The sequence below is a fragment of the Lolium rigidum genome, chromosome 4 (genome assembly GCF_022539505.1).
Source record: "Lolium rigidum isolate FL_2022 chromosome 4, APGP_CSIRO_Lrig_0.1, whole genome shotgun sequence".
Taxonomy (NCBI): Eukaryota; Viridiplantae; Streptophyta; class Magnoliopsida; order Poales; family Poaceae; genus Lolium; species Lolium rigidum.
This window is the reverse complement of record NC_061511.1, coordinates 4,935,535-4,950,976: the sequence shown is the minus strand read 5'-3', so window position 1 is coordinate 4,950,976 and position 15,442 is coordinate 4,935,535. Positions and strand designations below refer to the sequence as shown.

The window sequence follows — 15,442 nt, the reverse complement described above, 5'->3', positions numbered from 1 at the left end:
CCTTAGATTGTTGACGTTCTTGGCTAGTACGATCTGCCTTTCAGATGCATGCTAAATGAAGCAACATTTCAATACTTAGTGCAGTTATAAGTATATTCATCTTATTATGTTCATATACATGTTGGTCGAGACTATTCTGAAATTTATCAAATTCTGTTTCGCTCAGTTGGTACATCACCTTATAGTATTCTTCTCACTTCTGACATTGTGAGTACAATCTGCCATTCAATCTGACATAGTTAAGTTGGTTAAGAAAATTGAGAAGTTTATCTGATTCACTCTTCACTAACTTTATAGATCATCATAAACTTCTGGCAAACGAGATTGTCATGCAATATAATCTGTCATTCTGCCTAGCTTAATCTGTTATTTCCTTGTAATGCACAATTTATCAATGTTCAGTGGTATTTTGCTATGGATTTTCTGCAGTATATATATACAGAGAGAGTTTCTTTATTTTTTTCTGTTTTCCTTTTATTAATGTAGTGATTAGGTGCTGAATACTGAAATACCCCTTATGCGGTAATATTTTTTTTTTGAGGGTCCCTTATGCGGTAATATGATTGTACTGATTAGCTAAATGTCATATATAACGAAGCCTATAAATGCAATCTTATTATGCTCATAGCTATGCTGTTTAAGAGTTATCTGGACTTCACCTAATCTATTTCGCCAACCGCCTTATAGTATTCTGGCTTCTGACATTGTCTAGTATATAGTACAATCTGACACTCAAATGCATGCTAACATCTAGATGTTCAATGCAGTTATAATTTGAAATCATCTTACTATGACCACAGTTAAGTTGGTTAAGAATATTAGTAAGAAGTTTATGTAATTAACCTCACAAATTTTATAGATCATCATAAATTGTTCTGGCTTCTGACAAACTAGATCGTTGTGTATAATATAATCTTCCACTGTACCTAGCTTGAACTGTTACTTCACTGTAATGCACGATTTATCAATGTTCAGTGATATTCTGGTACTGTTTTTGTGTAGTATATGTATAGTCCTATATAGAATTATCTTCATTTTTTCTGTTTTCCTTTATTAATGCCAGATACTAAAATATCCCTTAATTACGTGGTATATGACTGTACTGATTAGCTGCCGAATACTGAAATTCCCGTTATGCAGTCCATGAGGGATTACCTGCACTCAGGTATTGTGGATTTTAAGAGCATACTGGTGGAAGAGATACCAAAGCTACCTAACATAACTGCTCTGACGGTCACTATCTCAACATGGAGCGGGCATTCCTATGCTGCCAGTTTGGCAAGACTTATTGCACAGTGCGTCAATCTTGAAGAACTTCACATTGACGTGAGGAGAGACTCCGCCAAGGTGAGTTCCTCTAATACTCAAAAAAACCAGCTAAACATGCTTGCAGGTTACTAATTCAGCAGTTCAGCTCAGAATACAAATTGTGTTGTTAATTGGTATGCAATTCACATTTCATTTTTTCTCTTTATCTGATGGCTTAATCACTCTCCGTTTGGTGAACTGAAACAGCCTGCATGCTCCGATGAAGCCTGCATCTGTAACAACGAAGGCGGGTGGGAGAACCAGGACTTCTCACTGGAGCGCCTCCGAAACTTGGACATCGCCGGGGTCCAGGGACTGGACTACGAGAACCGCCTCCTTCAGATGATGCTAGCGGGCGCCCCAGCTATCGAGAAGTTCAAGTTGCCTCCCTCGTTAGCGCAGGCGTTTGAAACGTACCTTCCTGCTAACTCCAGGCGACGTTGGCTCACTTGTGGCAATGGTGTCTACAGGTGGACGCCCAATTAGCTACTAGCTGCGACACCATTTCAGCTGTGATATGCAAGCCTGAACGTCTTGTTGTGCTTCTTTAGGATACATCAGATCGAGTTTCAGAAATTTTCGTCCACTACTTCAAGTTCATCTGTTATACTGCATCCTAAATGTTGTTGGATGCAGGCACTCTAGTGTATGATGTACTAGCTGCTATATTTCGTTGGCTGCCGTGCGATTTAGCTGGGGATAGTGCAGTATATGAACAAACACTTCTGTGGAATTAATCCAAGTTTTTTTCACAGACGATGAAATGCACAACTTCTGAGACTGAACTTGCAGGACAGCTCATGTTGGATTTAGTAGAATCTATATTACTGCATTCAGCTTGATCGGACCTGGACTTGAGTATGCGATACCCTCGGCTCTGAGAACTTCCATGTTGCCAGAAACGCTACAGGAAAAGCTCGACAACAACAACAACAGAAACGCTACAGGATCCCATTACTTAAAGTGGCGCATGCCAATCAAGGACGAAATAAACTTACTAGAGGGTAATCAACGAGAAGCAATACTGCCAATCCAGCGCACTATGTGGCCACTTTTTTCACATGTGCAGAACACTCTGGGAAGTATTGGCCAGTTCTAAGAACAGAGCATCTGATTCGTAAAGAAGAGGAGGAAAACGTGAAGGAAAATCCCGGGACAATGTTTTTCACAGTCCAAGCTCATGAACAAAAAATGTGATTATCATTTGCACATGAACACAGTTCTAAGAACAATCCAAGCCAACCATTGGATGCTATTTTTAGGCTGTCTATAAATCCCCATACGGGAAGGAGGGAAAGAGGGGACTGTCCTCGCCTTATTTCACGGTGAGGACCATAATAACCATAACCAAATACTCGTGCCCCCATAGTTCTCTCTGTCATTCTCTGTTGCCGTATTGCAAAACACAGGCTGGGTCTCGGCTTCCTTGAAGAATGCTTCCTCACCTTCATTTCTTCGTCCCTCGACCATCCACATGGCTCATAGAGGAGGAAGCCACAAAGAGGCAGAAGCACGTCGTAGCATGTAGTCAACGCTGTAAACCAATCATCTTTCCTGCAGCTGCTGTCACGCCAAGATGCCTGACGGGATGGAGAAAGGCACCGTCCTGATGAACCGGTACGAGCTCGGCCGCATCCTGGGACATGGAACTTTTGCAAAGGTGTATCATGCTAGGAGCCTTATGACCGATCACCACAGTGTCGCCATCAAGGTCATCGACAAGGAAAAAGTGTTGCGTGTCGGCATGATCGAGCAGATCAAGCGGGAGATCTCTATCATGCGGCTCGTCCGCCACCCCAACGTCGTCCAGCTGCACGAGGTGATGGCCAGCAAGACCAAGATATACTTTGTCATGGAATATGTCCGTGGAGGTGAGCTCTTCAGCAGGGTCGCCAAAGGCCGGCTCAAGGAGGATGTGGCGAGAAAGTACTTCCAGCAGGTGATCGGGGCCATCGATTTCTGCCACAGCCGTGGTGTGTACCACCGGGACCTCAAGCTGGAGAACCTACTCGTTGACGACACCGACAACGTCAAGGTTTCAGACTTTGGGCTCAGCGCCGTGAGGGAGTCTCAGAGGCCAGATGGGCTGCTGCACACCACATGCGGCACGCCTTCGTACGTCGCCCCAGAGATCATCGACAACAAGGGCTACGATGGCGCCAAGGCAGATGTGTGGTCTTGTGGAATCATACTGTTTGTTCTGCTCGCGGGCTACCTTCCATTCTACGATTCCAACCTGATGGAGATGTACAGGAAGATAGGCAAAGGTGAATACAAGACCCCTCACTGGTTCAGCGATGAGGTCCGCAAGCTTCTGGCAACACTTCTTGATCCAAACCCGGAGACCCGCATCACCATCGAGAAGCTAATCGACCATCCGTGGTTCAGGAAGGAGTATAAACCAGCGGTGATGCCGGCACAGCCACACAGCCCAAACAGCTTGAAAGACGTGCAGGTTGCTTTCAGCACCGACCACGAAGATAGCAAGTGTGAGAAGGCAGAACAATCATCAAGCCCCATGAAGCCAGCAAGCTTGAACGCGTTTGACATCATCTCCCTCTCCCATGGATTTGATCTTTCGGGCCTGCTGGAGATGGAGCAAAAGCAGAAGGTGCATGAGCTCTTCATAACAAAGAAGCCAGCTTCAGCAATTGTATCCAAGCTGGAGGAGATTGCTGAGACAGAGCACTTCAATGTGAAGAAACAAGATGGGGTAGTGAAGCTGCAGGGGTCCAAGGAAGGGAGGAAGGGGCAACTCACCATCGATGCGGAGATATTTGAGGTCGCGTCATCCTGCTACGTCGTCGAGGTGACCAAGGCAGCAGGGGACACCTTAGAGTACCAATCATTCTGCAACAAGGACCTAAGGCCTTCCCTCAAGGACATCTGCTGGACCTCGCCGTCAGAGGATCAGCTCCAATCTGTATCCGAGTAGCCATCTCTAACTCCTGTAAATTCATCACAAAACACTAGTATAGGTGGCCAGCCCATATGACATGACATTAAAACATTTTAGTAAGCTTACTGATCTTTCTTGTTTGAAGATGTATCTATAATGTCTTCTTATGTGTAGTAGACTAGGCACCCTCTTTTTTAGTTAATACAATAGGATCACGACTTGACGATATTTTCTTTGAACAACATCACGCCTTCAGTGTGTGCTCACAGATGGGCAATATACTAATATCAAGGTGATATTAAGTACATTAGACATCTACAACAACACAATGTCAAGAGTTATGCTAGATTGAGGGTGCGCACATCAAGTTACTACAAAAAAAGGAGATGGCTCATAATGTCATGTCTGAGCATCGCAGTTGACAACACTCGGATTGCGAGTAATGTTATCCACAAACAACATCTCGAGGAAGATAACTGCGCGTGAGCTCCGCCGCCACCGGATCCAACCACTGAAGCCAGACCATGGGGTTTCACAATGGACAACAAGTCCGAGCAATTCTATGCAATGACTTCAACCAAATAACCAAGTGTAAACGCCGACATTTCCAAATACAATCAATAAATATCTGACATGGAGTTCTCACACCACCCAATACACCAAACCGAAGTCGACTTGTATTGTCTCCCACACTTGCCTAGCTCACACCAAAGTGGCGGAGCCAGGAGCCCAGGACTGAGATGGGCCATGGCAAACATAAGGTTTAAAGTTGTTTTAGGCACAAAGCAAGTCTATTAAAAGAAACAAATGGTTCACATAGATTCAGTTTTCATAATTCATGAACATAAAGAAACATAAAAATGACTTAGACACTACTAATGTGGCACTTAGGTTGCTCAATTGTGTGCCACAATATGATCTCAATATTCAAAGACATGCATACAAAATCGAAGTTGAGTCTTCTGCTACACTAGAGGTCACAATTGAAATCATTGGGATGGAGAGAATTGACCCGCTTGTGACTGTCTCCCGTGTAGTGGCGCGCGTGCTCCTGCTGTCGCCGCCGCCTGCCTTGCTGCCTCTGTTTCTTTCTTCCTCTGCCTCCACCTCGGTGGATATGGCAAGCCATTCAGCCTCCTCTTCCGTGTCCAACGGCAGCACGCGAAGCTACTTCTCTCGCTGCTCGTGCTCGGAGGCGGAGCTGCTCAGGGCGGCGCGGAGGCGGAGCGACTCAGGGCGGCACGGAGGACTGCTCAAGGCGGGGCGACCGACTCATGGCGGCGCGAAGGCGGAACTACACAAGTGGACCAGATCGATTGGATAGGTCTAAAGGGAAGTGGGCCTAGCTGGACGGGCTTTTTCACAAACAGTTGGCCCAAAATGGCCCATTCTATGAATCCCCTCAAAAGAAGTTCCTTCAATAGAACGTGACGGAGCTGGCGACGGTGAATCCTATTTAATGCTTCAGGCGAAAGTTAGCCTTCATGCATTTTTTGAGTGCACCTGGGCACGTTTTTTTTGGGAAGATATGAAGGAACCTTGTGGTGTAAAGATTCACATGTTTCATCCTAAATTTTGGGCGATCAACATAGTTGATACTGAACTTGTTAAGGAAGAAGATGCGACGAAGATTATGTGTGGTTGCTGGTCGATATGGTCTGAGAGAAATGCTCGAGGCCATGGACAAGGCGGAAGATCGGTGACAAATTGTGTTAGATGGGTGATGCAAACTCCACTAGATCTTGCTCAAATTGGGAAAGAGAAGGGGACGAAACTACATCGAAAGAAACAATGTTGGAAGCCACCTGCTCAAGGTGTGATCAAGATCAATAATGATGCTTCTTTCAGTAAAGACAGGATGGCAGGTGGCGCCGGCTTGGTTGTCTCAGATCACCAAGGTAAACTTCTCATAGCGCAAGCAAGATGGTATGAAAATATTCCTGATGCACGAACCATGGAGGCACTTGCAATCAGAGATGGGGCTACCCTAGCGGCAGAGAGGGGTTTTTACACATGCCATTTTAGAGAGCGATGCAAAGGAAGTGATCAATATTTGCAATGATGACTTTCAGAATAGATCGGAGATCATGGCGATTTGCCAGGAAGTAGCTGAGATTAGACGAGCTTTACCTAGCTTAAGCATTAGTTTTGTTGGGCGTGATGCTAATAACGCAGCTCATGTTTGTGCTAAACAAGCTAGTTCTGATAGGAGGAGATGCATGTGAATTAACTATAACCTAGGTTTTCTCGCTAATACTCTTCGAAGTGATTGTAATCCTGTCGAGTAATCAATAAAGTTCTTGAACCCGCAAAAAAAAAGCCTGCCTACGCCTACTCCTTCGGTCGCTACATACTCTAAACGGGCTGGCTTTTTTCCGGTTTTGGGAAACTTCTACTCCCTCTATCTATAAAAAAGATATCTCAACTTTATCAATATTTCAATGTATTTTGACCTATTTTAGTATCTACATACATCCAAATTTATCCAAAGTTAAGACATGCTTTTATAGAAGAGGGGGTAGATCTTTCCAATACTGGTTTTCTTGTTTTCGGCTGAGTTTTCTGGTTTTTGGTATTCTCTTTTCTCTGATTTTTTTTGTTTTCTGTTTTTGTTTTTCAATTTTTAATATTTTTTAAAGCGAATTTTTAAAATTTGAACATTTTCTAAAATTCATGTTTCGAAATCTAAACATTTTTAAAATCAGAATCTTTTTCAGATTTGAACATTTTCTAAAATTTGATTTTTTTGAAATACAAACATTTTATATTTTATTTTGTTTGAATTTTTAATATTTTTCAATTTTAAACGTGTTAAAAGTCTGAACTTTTTTCCAAATCTGAACATTTTTTCAATTTCTTTTCAGATTCGAAGGACAGCGATCGGTATGTGTTCTGAACTTCTGATGATTAATGGCTAGGCAAATAGTAAACCAACCTTTTACTATGTATTGCAGGTTTGGTAATTCTATAAAACCACTAATGACCCCTAAAATTTGGGCAAAAGATGGCTACCTTGAAACTTATGTTTTATATCTGCTTTTGAGTCATAACTATGGGGGACAATGAGAATGGTCATTGGGCTAGTAAGAGGGGAACTTGGTTTATTGCAAATTTATCAAAGATTTTTTTGGAAATCCAACTTGTTTCTCTTCTTTCTCCACACAAACACCTTACCCCGAACTATCAAACAAACCTTGTCGTAACCTTTGAATCGGAGAGAAAGAAAGCTGGCTAGGAAAAAAGTTCTCAAGCACCTTAAGGTTTCCACCAGAACTTTCTAGTGAAACCCAAAACCTCCGAGGCTGCAATTCCCTTCTACCAGACAGTTGCTAGTAGACCATCCACTATGTGACCCAAAAGCGATTCAAAGGCTTCTATGAGTCGATTCAATACATAGTGGAGAACCGGTTTCAATTGTCTCACAAGAAAAGCGCACCAACATATTGATTCGGTTCAAAGCCACCAACATGCAACATTGGCCCACATGGCATGGAGAGAACAATGCAAAGAGAAGGTGTCAAAAAGGTGCATGCATTGTAATTTTTTCATGCATCGGCCAACATGCAAAGCGATTCACACATAGCTCACCTGTTCTAAAATCTGACGCTTTTTTCTTTGAACCGAACACACATAGTATATGGCCAAAACTTCTGAGCGGACTTTTCCTGGAACTTTTGAAACAGAAACATGAACAAGTACATGATTAGGATTTCCAAGCATCAAAGGCTGAAAAGATTATTCAAGTTTTGACTGAGCTGATAAATAGGATCCAAAGAATCAACTATTGCAATTACCAATAAAATCATTTCGCAAATATTATTATGAACAATATAACAGTGTCTTTGCCTTGACATCTAATAATAATAATAATAATAATAATAATATTATTATTATTATTATTATTAATTGTGATGACCCACCAGTTTGGTCATGGGCGGATCCAGCCTATAGCCAAGGGAGGCAGCTGCCCCCACTCAATTTTCATTTATCTTGTAATATGCTAAGCTAAAAACCGATTTGCCCCCACTTAGAAATATTATTTGCACCACTTATCGCATTTTTGCCCCCTCTCAAAAATTGTCCTGGATCCACCCACGTGGTAGTATGTTTTGCAGTTCATGTGGGTTCTTGAACTATCCAATGGGAATTCAATTATGAATACTGGGGAGAGAGGTCACTGTCATTTTCAATTACTACCACAAAAAACAGACAAGGCGAGAGATGGGCCACCAGCATTGTATTAACAAAAGGATTTGCTAGTTCAATAGTTCTTGGTTGAAAAGCTCTCCAAAACTATGCTAATGGACAATTGATGACTAGTGACAAGGCCATGTCTACAAGCAAAACTACAAGGATTGTTAGTCCACATTCATGTACTGCTATGTTCTAGAGCAACAAAGTGCCATGTATACATGGAAGAGATCAGTACAGCACAGAAAAGCAATCTCCACGTATGCGGCCACTTCAGTTCATCTAGGACAGCCTTACAACAATACACCAATGTGAACTTGCCTTCATTGTGATCTTACTTATAGAATTTTAGGGAGTTACCAGTTTAATTACCAGATCGTCCCCTAGCATCGATAAGCCTTAATCAAAGAGATGTTGTACTATACGCTCCTTTTGGTACGAAATGCCAACCAGTCCTTTACTGGCCTCATTTCTCTAGGCTTCGGAGTGGTCTTGTTGTATAAGGCAGTAACCTCCCTCTCTGGTTTAAATGTTTGAGCTGTTCAACTGAGAACTCATCTGCACTGTAAACAATTATTGCTCAAAGATACAGATAATCATGGGCAGTACATTCTGCCCTAAGAAAGGCACAAATTCAGATATTGACCACTTGCTGATGCATGTTTGACAACTGAAAGTTACATTTAAATGGTATTCAGCACATATATAAATTTGAAATAAGGATTGACAGCTGAAGGGCATGGAAGAAGTAATGAACACTTACTAAGCACTTCCATGTATCGCTGACATGTGTCTGGTTGAATAGGGTTTGTTAACTAAAAAGCATAATGCAAGTTTTTGCAACTTGCTTATCTGTAGTTCGACAACGATTGCTCTATGTGATAACCAATGTCTTTGACCAAATAAATATAAGCATTCTCTCTTGAAAAGAAATGTACAAACACAAAGGACAGAGTTAATAGAGTAATGGCAAGTCAAAAAATTCATGAAAAACATGAACGCTGCAGGCACCTAGAAAACTCAAATCAAAGATATGATTTTATGGGATGACAAAGAAATGAGTTTAACGATCCATTAAATTGCATAAATATTAATGAAGGTGACAGAATGGAAAAAAAAATCAATGATGCAGATAAGAAAATAAAGATAAAAGTAACTGCAGATGTTATTCAAAGCAGTTCAGGATTCCAGTAGTGAGTTTGAAGGCAAGAAAAGAAGCAGTGGGACAGCTCGAAGCAAATAAATTGTGTATCTCTCCACAAGCAGTCAAAGCAGTTCAGGATTCCATAGAAAGTATTCTGGAATCAGATAGCAGAAGAATTTCCACAATTATTGTACAGGCTTAAAACAGTATCAGCTCAAATAATGACAATAGCTTCACAGAGACACATAACATGATTCATACGTATTCGCAAAGGCATTAAAGTGCAAGAATGGCAAATCAAAGCTGTATATATCAGGATATTATGAAGGGATAGTAACTACTGTTTTGTCTCCTTCTCAAAAAAAAAACTACTGTTTTGTCTCAGTGCATATGATGAAGATAATAACTCTGAACAATAGATTATCATCTATCACAAGCATAACTCTGAGTGCATATGGATACATAGGCTGATCAGTACCACAGGTATTTGTAGTCTATTTGCAGGGCAGGGCACTCCAGTGCCCTGACACAAATGTCGAAGAACAACAGATGCAGGGAGATACAGAATTTTTTAATGAAAGTAGCCAAATATAGCATTAGAACGGAGCCATAGAATGATGTAATAAGCAGAAACTAAACTAGTGTCCTTGGCTATTGGAAAACTGGAAACAGACAGCAATCTCCCACCCTGCCCTGCATCTGTTATGTCACAAAGTTTCAAATGTAACACCTTTTTGTACCTTGAGAAATGAAAGAGAAAAATACAATGCTAATGTTATTAACGGGACGAATTCAATTTAAATTGAATTAGCTACTATTCACAGCTAGATTTATCTTTTGTTGCTTCTGGATTTGTGTTGCGAATTTGAATTTGGTATTTTGAGACATCATTGATATATGCTGTGTCAATGCCAACTCTTTTCTTTCACAAACTTTCGCGACATTTTGAGCGAGGATTTTGGACTTGGGAGTAATAGGGAGTATCCAAATAATGAGAGTAGTGGATACTCCTCCAGTATCAAGATATAATACAGTTGAACTAGCGCAGCAGCATATTATATAACAAATATTCCTGGTAGCCACTAATTTAATAAGATGGATGTCAATCAAAAATATTTAATTTGAAGATATTTGGTGTAATTTGAGAACCAAGAATCTCTACAGTACTCACCTTAATGCAAAAATAAAGAGTAAGCTGAAGACACTAACTGTGCAAAGAGCTATGCACAAGGAATAGCTCGAGATAATAAAGAAGCTTAAGAATCATAGTTGCACTCACCAGGTAGGCATGGACAAACTTTGGTGAGGTATATTGTATAAGAGGGTGGGATGGCTGACATATGATAGTAGATACATGAAGATAAAATCTTGGTGTTGCCACCAAGTAATTTCAAAATTGCAGGTTTCAGATTGCACAGTTTAGAGAAGATATATGACTTTCCGATAAATACAAGTACAAATCTCCAGATCAAACTATGAACATGACACATCTGTGAGCTTTCTTCCAAGAATGATTTTGGTGCCACTTGAAGTGCCTGCAGCACAAGCACAAAGATCCAGAAGGCTACTGTCATGGAATTGTGCCGTCCTTGTTCTAATCTAGTTGTCTGCAAACATATTTCTTGAGTTCCCACGTTTCTGTTAGTTACTTTTCTCACAACAGTACACTGACGCTATACGGTATCTGAGACCTGTGCCGCAGACCGAATAACTGGAAGCGGGTGGGCCTCTGTATTGAATACATACTTATCCAGTGGAAGAATATTGCTTTCACCAAACAGCAAATACAAGTACTTCAATGTTTCTCCCAGGAAGAAAGTTTCCATCTTGTCTCTCCTAGGAGGAGGTAGGCTTGTGACATCATCTAGTGATGTATAACCACCAGAATCAACTTTTGTGTACTTCTCAAAGGCCTTAAAAATTTGCCAACCCCACTCCCTGTACCTGCAGATGATACAGATTTTTTTAAAACAATAATAAGCAACTATTTAATAGCATGATGGAACTCAGTAGGCAGCCTGATATTATATGAGACCCCAAAAATCTTACTTTGGATCTTCTGTGATTCTGTGCAAAACAAATAGAGATTCCACAGTCTCTGGGCGTAAAAGGTTGTGACGATCAAGAGGTTTGATTGTGATGTCATTAATATATTCTGAACTTTTGTTCCCGCCGTCAGGTCCACCAGGATTACCCTGTAACATCCAAAGTCAAACAGATGTTAAATTATAAGATAAAATAAAGTTATGTGGATAGCTCAAGAGTATGTTCGGATACTCCATAGCTCAGAAGTGCTTACCTCAATGTGAAAATAAGCAATTTCAGGAGCAAGTCCAGTAGAAGTCACAAAGTACATTTCAACACATGTTTTAGCTAGATCTTCAGCAAGCTGAAGATTTTCAATGTCTTCTTTAGTTAAAAGATTACTTTCGAGAGCCTTTTTCTTGGTGATACCCTTTGTTGCACCTAGAGCAAGGGTACCAGGAAGAAAACAAACCTGCAGAATAAAGACATGACATCATTCATTCTCAAGGAACACTAGATAGTGAGCACCACAAGTAGGGTGAAAAGGTTGCTCACAAAAATAAGAGATTACAAGATTATGTGGTTCTAAATAAAGAGAAAAGGTGATAGATGCTTAATGAGTTGCATACCAGGTGATCCATTTTAGGGCTAAAAGCACCATTCCGTCCATTGGGAAGCTCCCCAACAAAAACCAATCCATTTGGAGTAGTTTTTCGAACAAGAAGATGTTTGACCCCTCTCATCGCTTCCGTATACATTTCAAATAGATACTTCAAGCTAGTGTTACGATAATTTTCTTGCTGAACCCAAACTTTTAATAAGTACTCATAGTAACTATCACCACGAGATCCTAGTCGAATATTTTCTCCGCTAAATTGACCAGAGTAGGGACTGCATACAAGAAGACAAGAATAAGAACATGATCATTTCTTCCACAATTTAATTCTGATGACAGGAAAAATGCAATAGAATATAATGGCAGGCAAAGTTTACATAGTTGCAGAAGATAGCAGAGTTGAAGCTATGCATACCTAATGTAAATAGGCACCAGACCCTCCACTGTTGGGAGTGTTCGCATATGCTCCAACACCTTCATTGCCTCTAAGTCATACTTAGGATCTCCTGATATTCTGCTAAGGTAACTGAACTCCAGTTGCAATGTTGTAGCCTCGGAGGTACTGCTTAAGCCATCAGGGGATGCATGTGCAGAGCGATCACGAAGAACAACATCACTATAAGGTATGGCTGTTGGGCTTGAAGTAAAAGCTAATAATAACCTGTCTGCTAAATCCTTTGAGACTTCCAGAAGACGATCTGGATTAGTTTTCTTAGGTGTTACTGGTATCCCAGAATCACCTCCACCAGCTTGGTCTCCGCCACTCAAATGATATGCACTAAGGAGCCCTCCCAAGACACGTATAGTAGTTTCAAATAAGTTGACCTGTCCTTTCTCATTGATCTTTTTCATTAGGTTGTCTTCAATCCATTTTGATGCTTCAGACACAACATCATCAGCACCCATTATTATCGCAGTGTCTAAAGAATCCACGACAGTGGCACCTAAACCTCCTAATCCATCTACACCTCTGTGACTCAAAGGCATAAGCTCGTCATAACCCATTGCATGATTTCGGTAGCCAGACCATGCATGCTCAAATGCTTCTTTAACTTTCTTCTGTCTTGATGTCCATTCAGATGGAGGGGACTGGTGAAGTGTTGAACTATTTTTATACATTTCATTTGGAGGAAGACGAGGAGGTAGCCTTGGCGGCTTTCTCCAAAACGTACGAATATTGGGAGAATCTTTACTGGCATGTCTACTCTGTACTTTGTCATGGAGCTCACCAGATACAAAACCCTCTGAACTTTTGTGCACAAGCAAATATACTAAGCCAGAAACCATTAAAAGACTCAAGAATTTCCCAAGGGTAAATTTTCCACATTGGTAATGGCTGCTCTTAGAAATAAGGGCCTGAGTAGCCATCTACACAGGAAAAATAAGAATTCTCAGATAAAAGAACTAATACGCACATAACAATACATAAACATTTCTACAGCAAGGACAGAAAACTGATGTGAATTAGCATGTAGTAGCTACCAATATGCTCCATCATCAGAAACGAAAGACACATAAACACAATGAATTAAATTACAACACTTCATCTAGAAGGTGCAAAGAGTATAAAACCAGGTTTACCAACGCACTGTACAAAATTCAATATTTAAGACAACCAAAACTACAATGTGTAGACTTCAGTCTACTGAATCAAACAAACTTTAACTAGCACATCCAACACTATTCATTACAAACTTAGTCATAGGGTAAATTCCAATTTGCACCCCCTCTTGCGGCCTTGTGACAATGTATACCCCGTTTAAAGTATCTTGCCACATTGGACACATCATTTATTACCTTGTGACGGCTTTAACCCATTTTATTATTCTGCCCAGACTAACAAGGCGGAACCAAGTGTAAAAATGACGCGGCAGCTAACTAGGCGCACAACTGAGACCCTTATTGCTAGGGGTGTACCCGATATGGCGCAGGAGCAGCTTCTTGCAGCTTAGCCGCATCTGATCAGGAAAAAGGACGAATTTTACAGACTTCAACTGAATTTGATGGAGTTTCAGAAAAATAGACATAGTTTGATATTCCCCTAAGGCCCTGACAAGTACTTGTCCGAGTTGCTCTATGTTAGCATCAAGTAATATGAATCGGAGGGAGTACTAATTCTTCAGTTGTTAATATGACCCCATTGCTATAGAGCTGACCTCATAGGATTATTTGCCTAGCTATGTCCCCTGTTAGTTCAGTGGCTGGCATGATTTATAAACACTTCCAGCAATGATCTGACATGGTTGTAGCACTCAATTAACTAGCATTACCTCCCCTAGTAATGCTAAGTCACAACTATTTTGATGCCTGTGGAAGCCGTTTCGTTTAATGTGACAAAATCGAAACAATTTGAATTCTTCACCACACAACTGTTGATGCAACACGATTAGCACCTGATTCATTTAACTTAGCAGACTCAAATAGATCTAGAAACAAAAGGTAGCAGCTCAAGGCCAGACGCTACAGCGATCCAAACAACCAAATCAACACGCCAAATCTGTTCCCACGACTCTAAGCCAAGGGCAGACGACCATGCTAAGCTGCTAACCAAAACGAACTCGGCGGCAGGTAAATCCGCAGATCCAAGGACACGAACCCCTCAAAACCGTTGCACGCTCGGCTGCCCAAGTAATTGAACGGAAATAGACCGGTCGAATTGTGTTAGCGAATCCAGCCGCCGCAGCGCACAGCAAACGCAAGGGAGACTAGGTTCCGTGGCAAGTCAATCTACGGATCGCCGTATGATGTTTCAAGAGGAAATGGGCGAGTGGATCGCGTGGGCACCTTGAGGCGAGATCGCTGGCGGAACTTGGCGTTGTTGTAGGCGCCGCCATCCACATCTCGCATCGAGTAGGGGAGGGGGGCCGAGGCGCCGCTCATCCGCGCGGATGAGGGGGTGGAATGGGCGGCGGCTTCTAGAAGCTTCTGAGGGGATGGGTCTCCCGCCGCGCGCGCGCGAGATCCGGGTGGGACTTCCTTTTCTTGGGAGGGAGAAGGGACGGGAACGGGGCAGACAGGACGGAGGAATCGGGTCGGGAGCTCGGGTTCCGTGGTTCGTTGTTGCTGTTAAAATCCCTGAAATTCTTTGATTTTAGTGCATATATGTGCCAAAAAATGTCAAAATATTCTGAAAAAAGAAAAAAAAAACGTGTATAATATAACTAACTACTTGAATGCTCGTGCGTTGCCACGAAACATTATAATTAATTATTTAAAATAATATTTTTGAATATTTGCGTTCTATTGGTCTTATCATTGT

General features: G+C 41.5%; 2 protein-coding genes across 2 annotated transcripts; one reads left to right on the top strand and one right to left on the bottom strand.

Annotated features, from left to right (window-relative positions):
- Positions 1-2,896: 2,896 nt before the first annotated feature.
- On the top strand, positions 2,897-4,243 carry LOC124708026 (CBL-interacting protein kinase 5-like). The gene has a single exon (XM_047239716.1). It carries the CDS (start codon positions 2,897-2,899, stop codon positions 4,241-4,243), a length of 1,347 nt encoding a protein of 448 aa, XP_047095672.1.
- A 6,972-nt stretch (positions 4,244-11,215) lies between these two features.
- LOC124648879 (mannosyl-oligosaccharide 1,2-alpha-mannosidase MNS3-like) lies at positions 11,216-15,114 on the bottom strand. Its single transcript, XM_047188569.1, has 6 exons — positions 14,968-15,114; positions 12,599-13,551; positions 12,197-12,458; positions 11,842-12,039; positions 11,592-11,737; positions 11,216-11,486 (listed from the first exon to the last, which is right to left on the bottom strand). The coding sequence occupies exons 1-6, from the start codon at positions 15,061-15,063 to the stop codon at positions 11,216-11,218; spliced, it is 1,926 nt and encodes a 641-aa protein (XP_047044525.1). The 5' UTR covers positions 15,064-15,114.
- Positions 15,115-15,442: the final 328 nt, after the last annotated feature.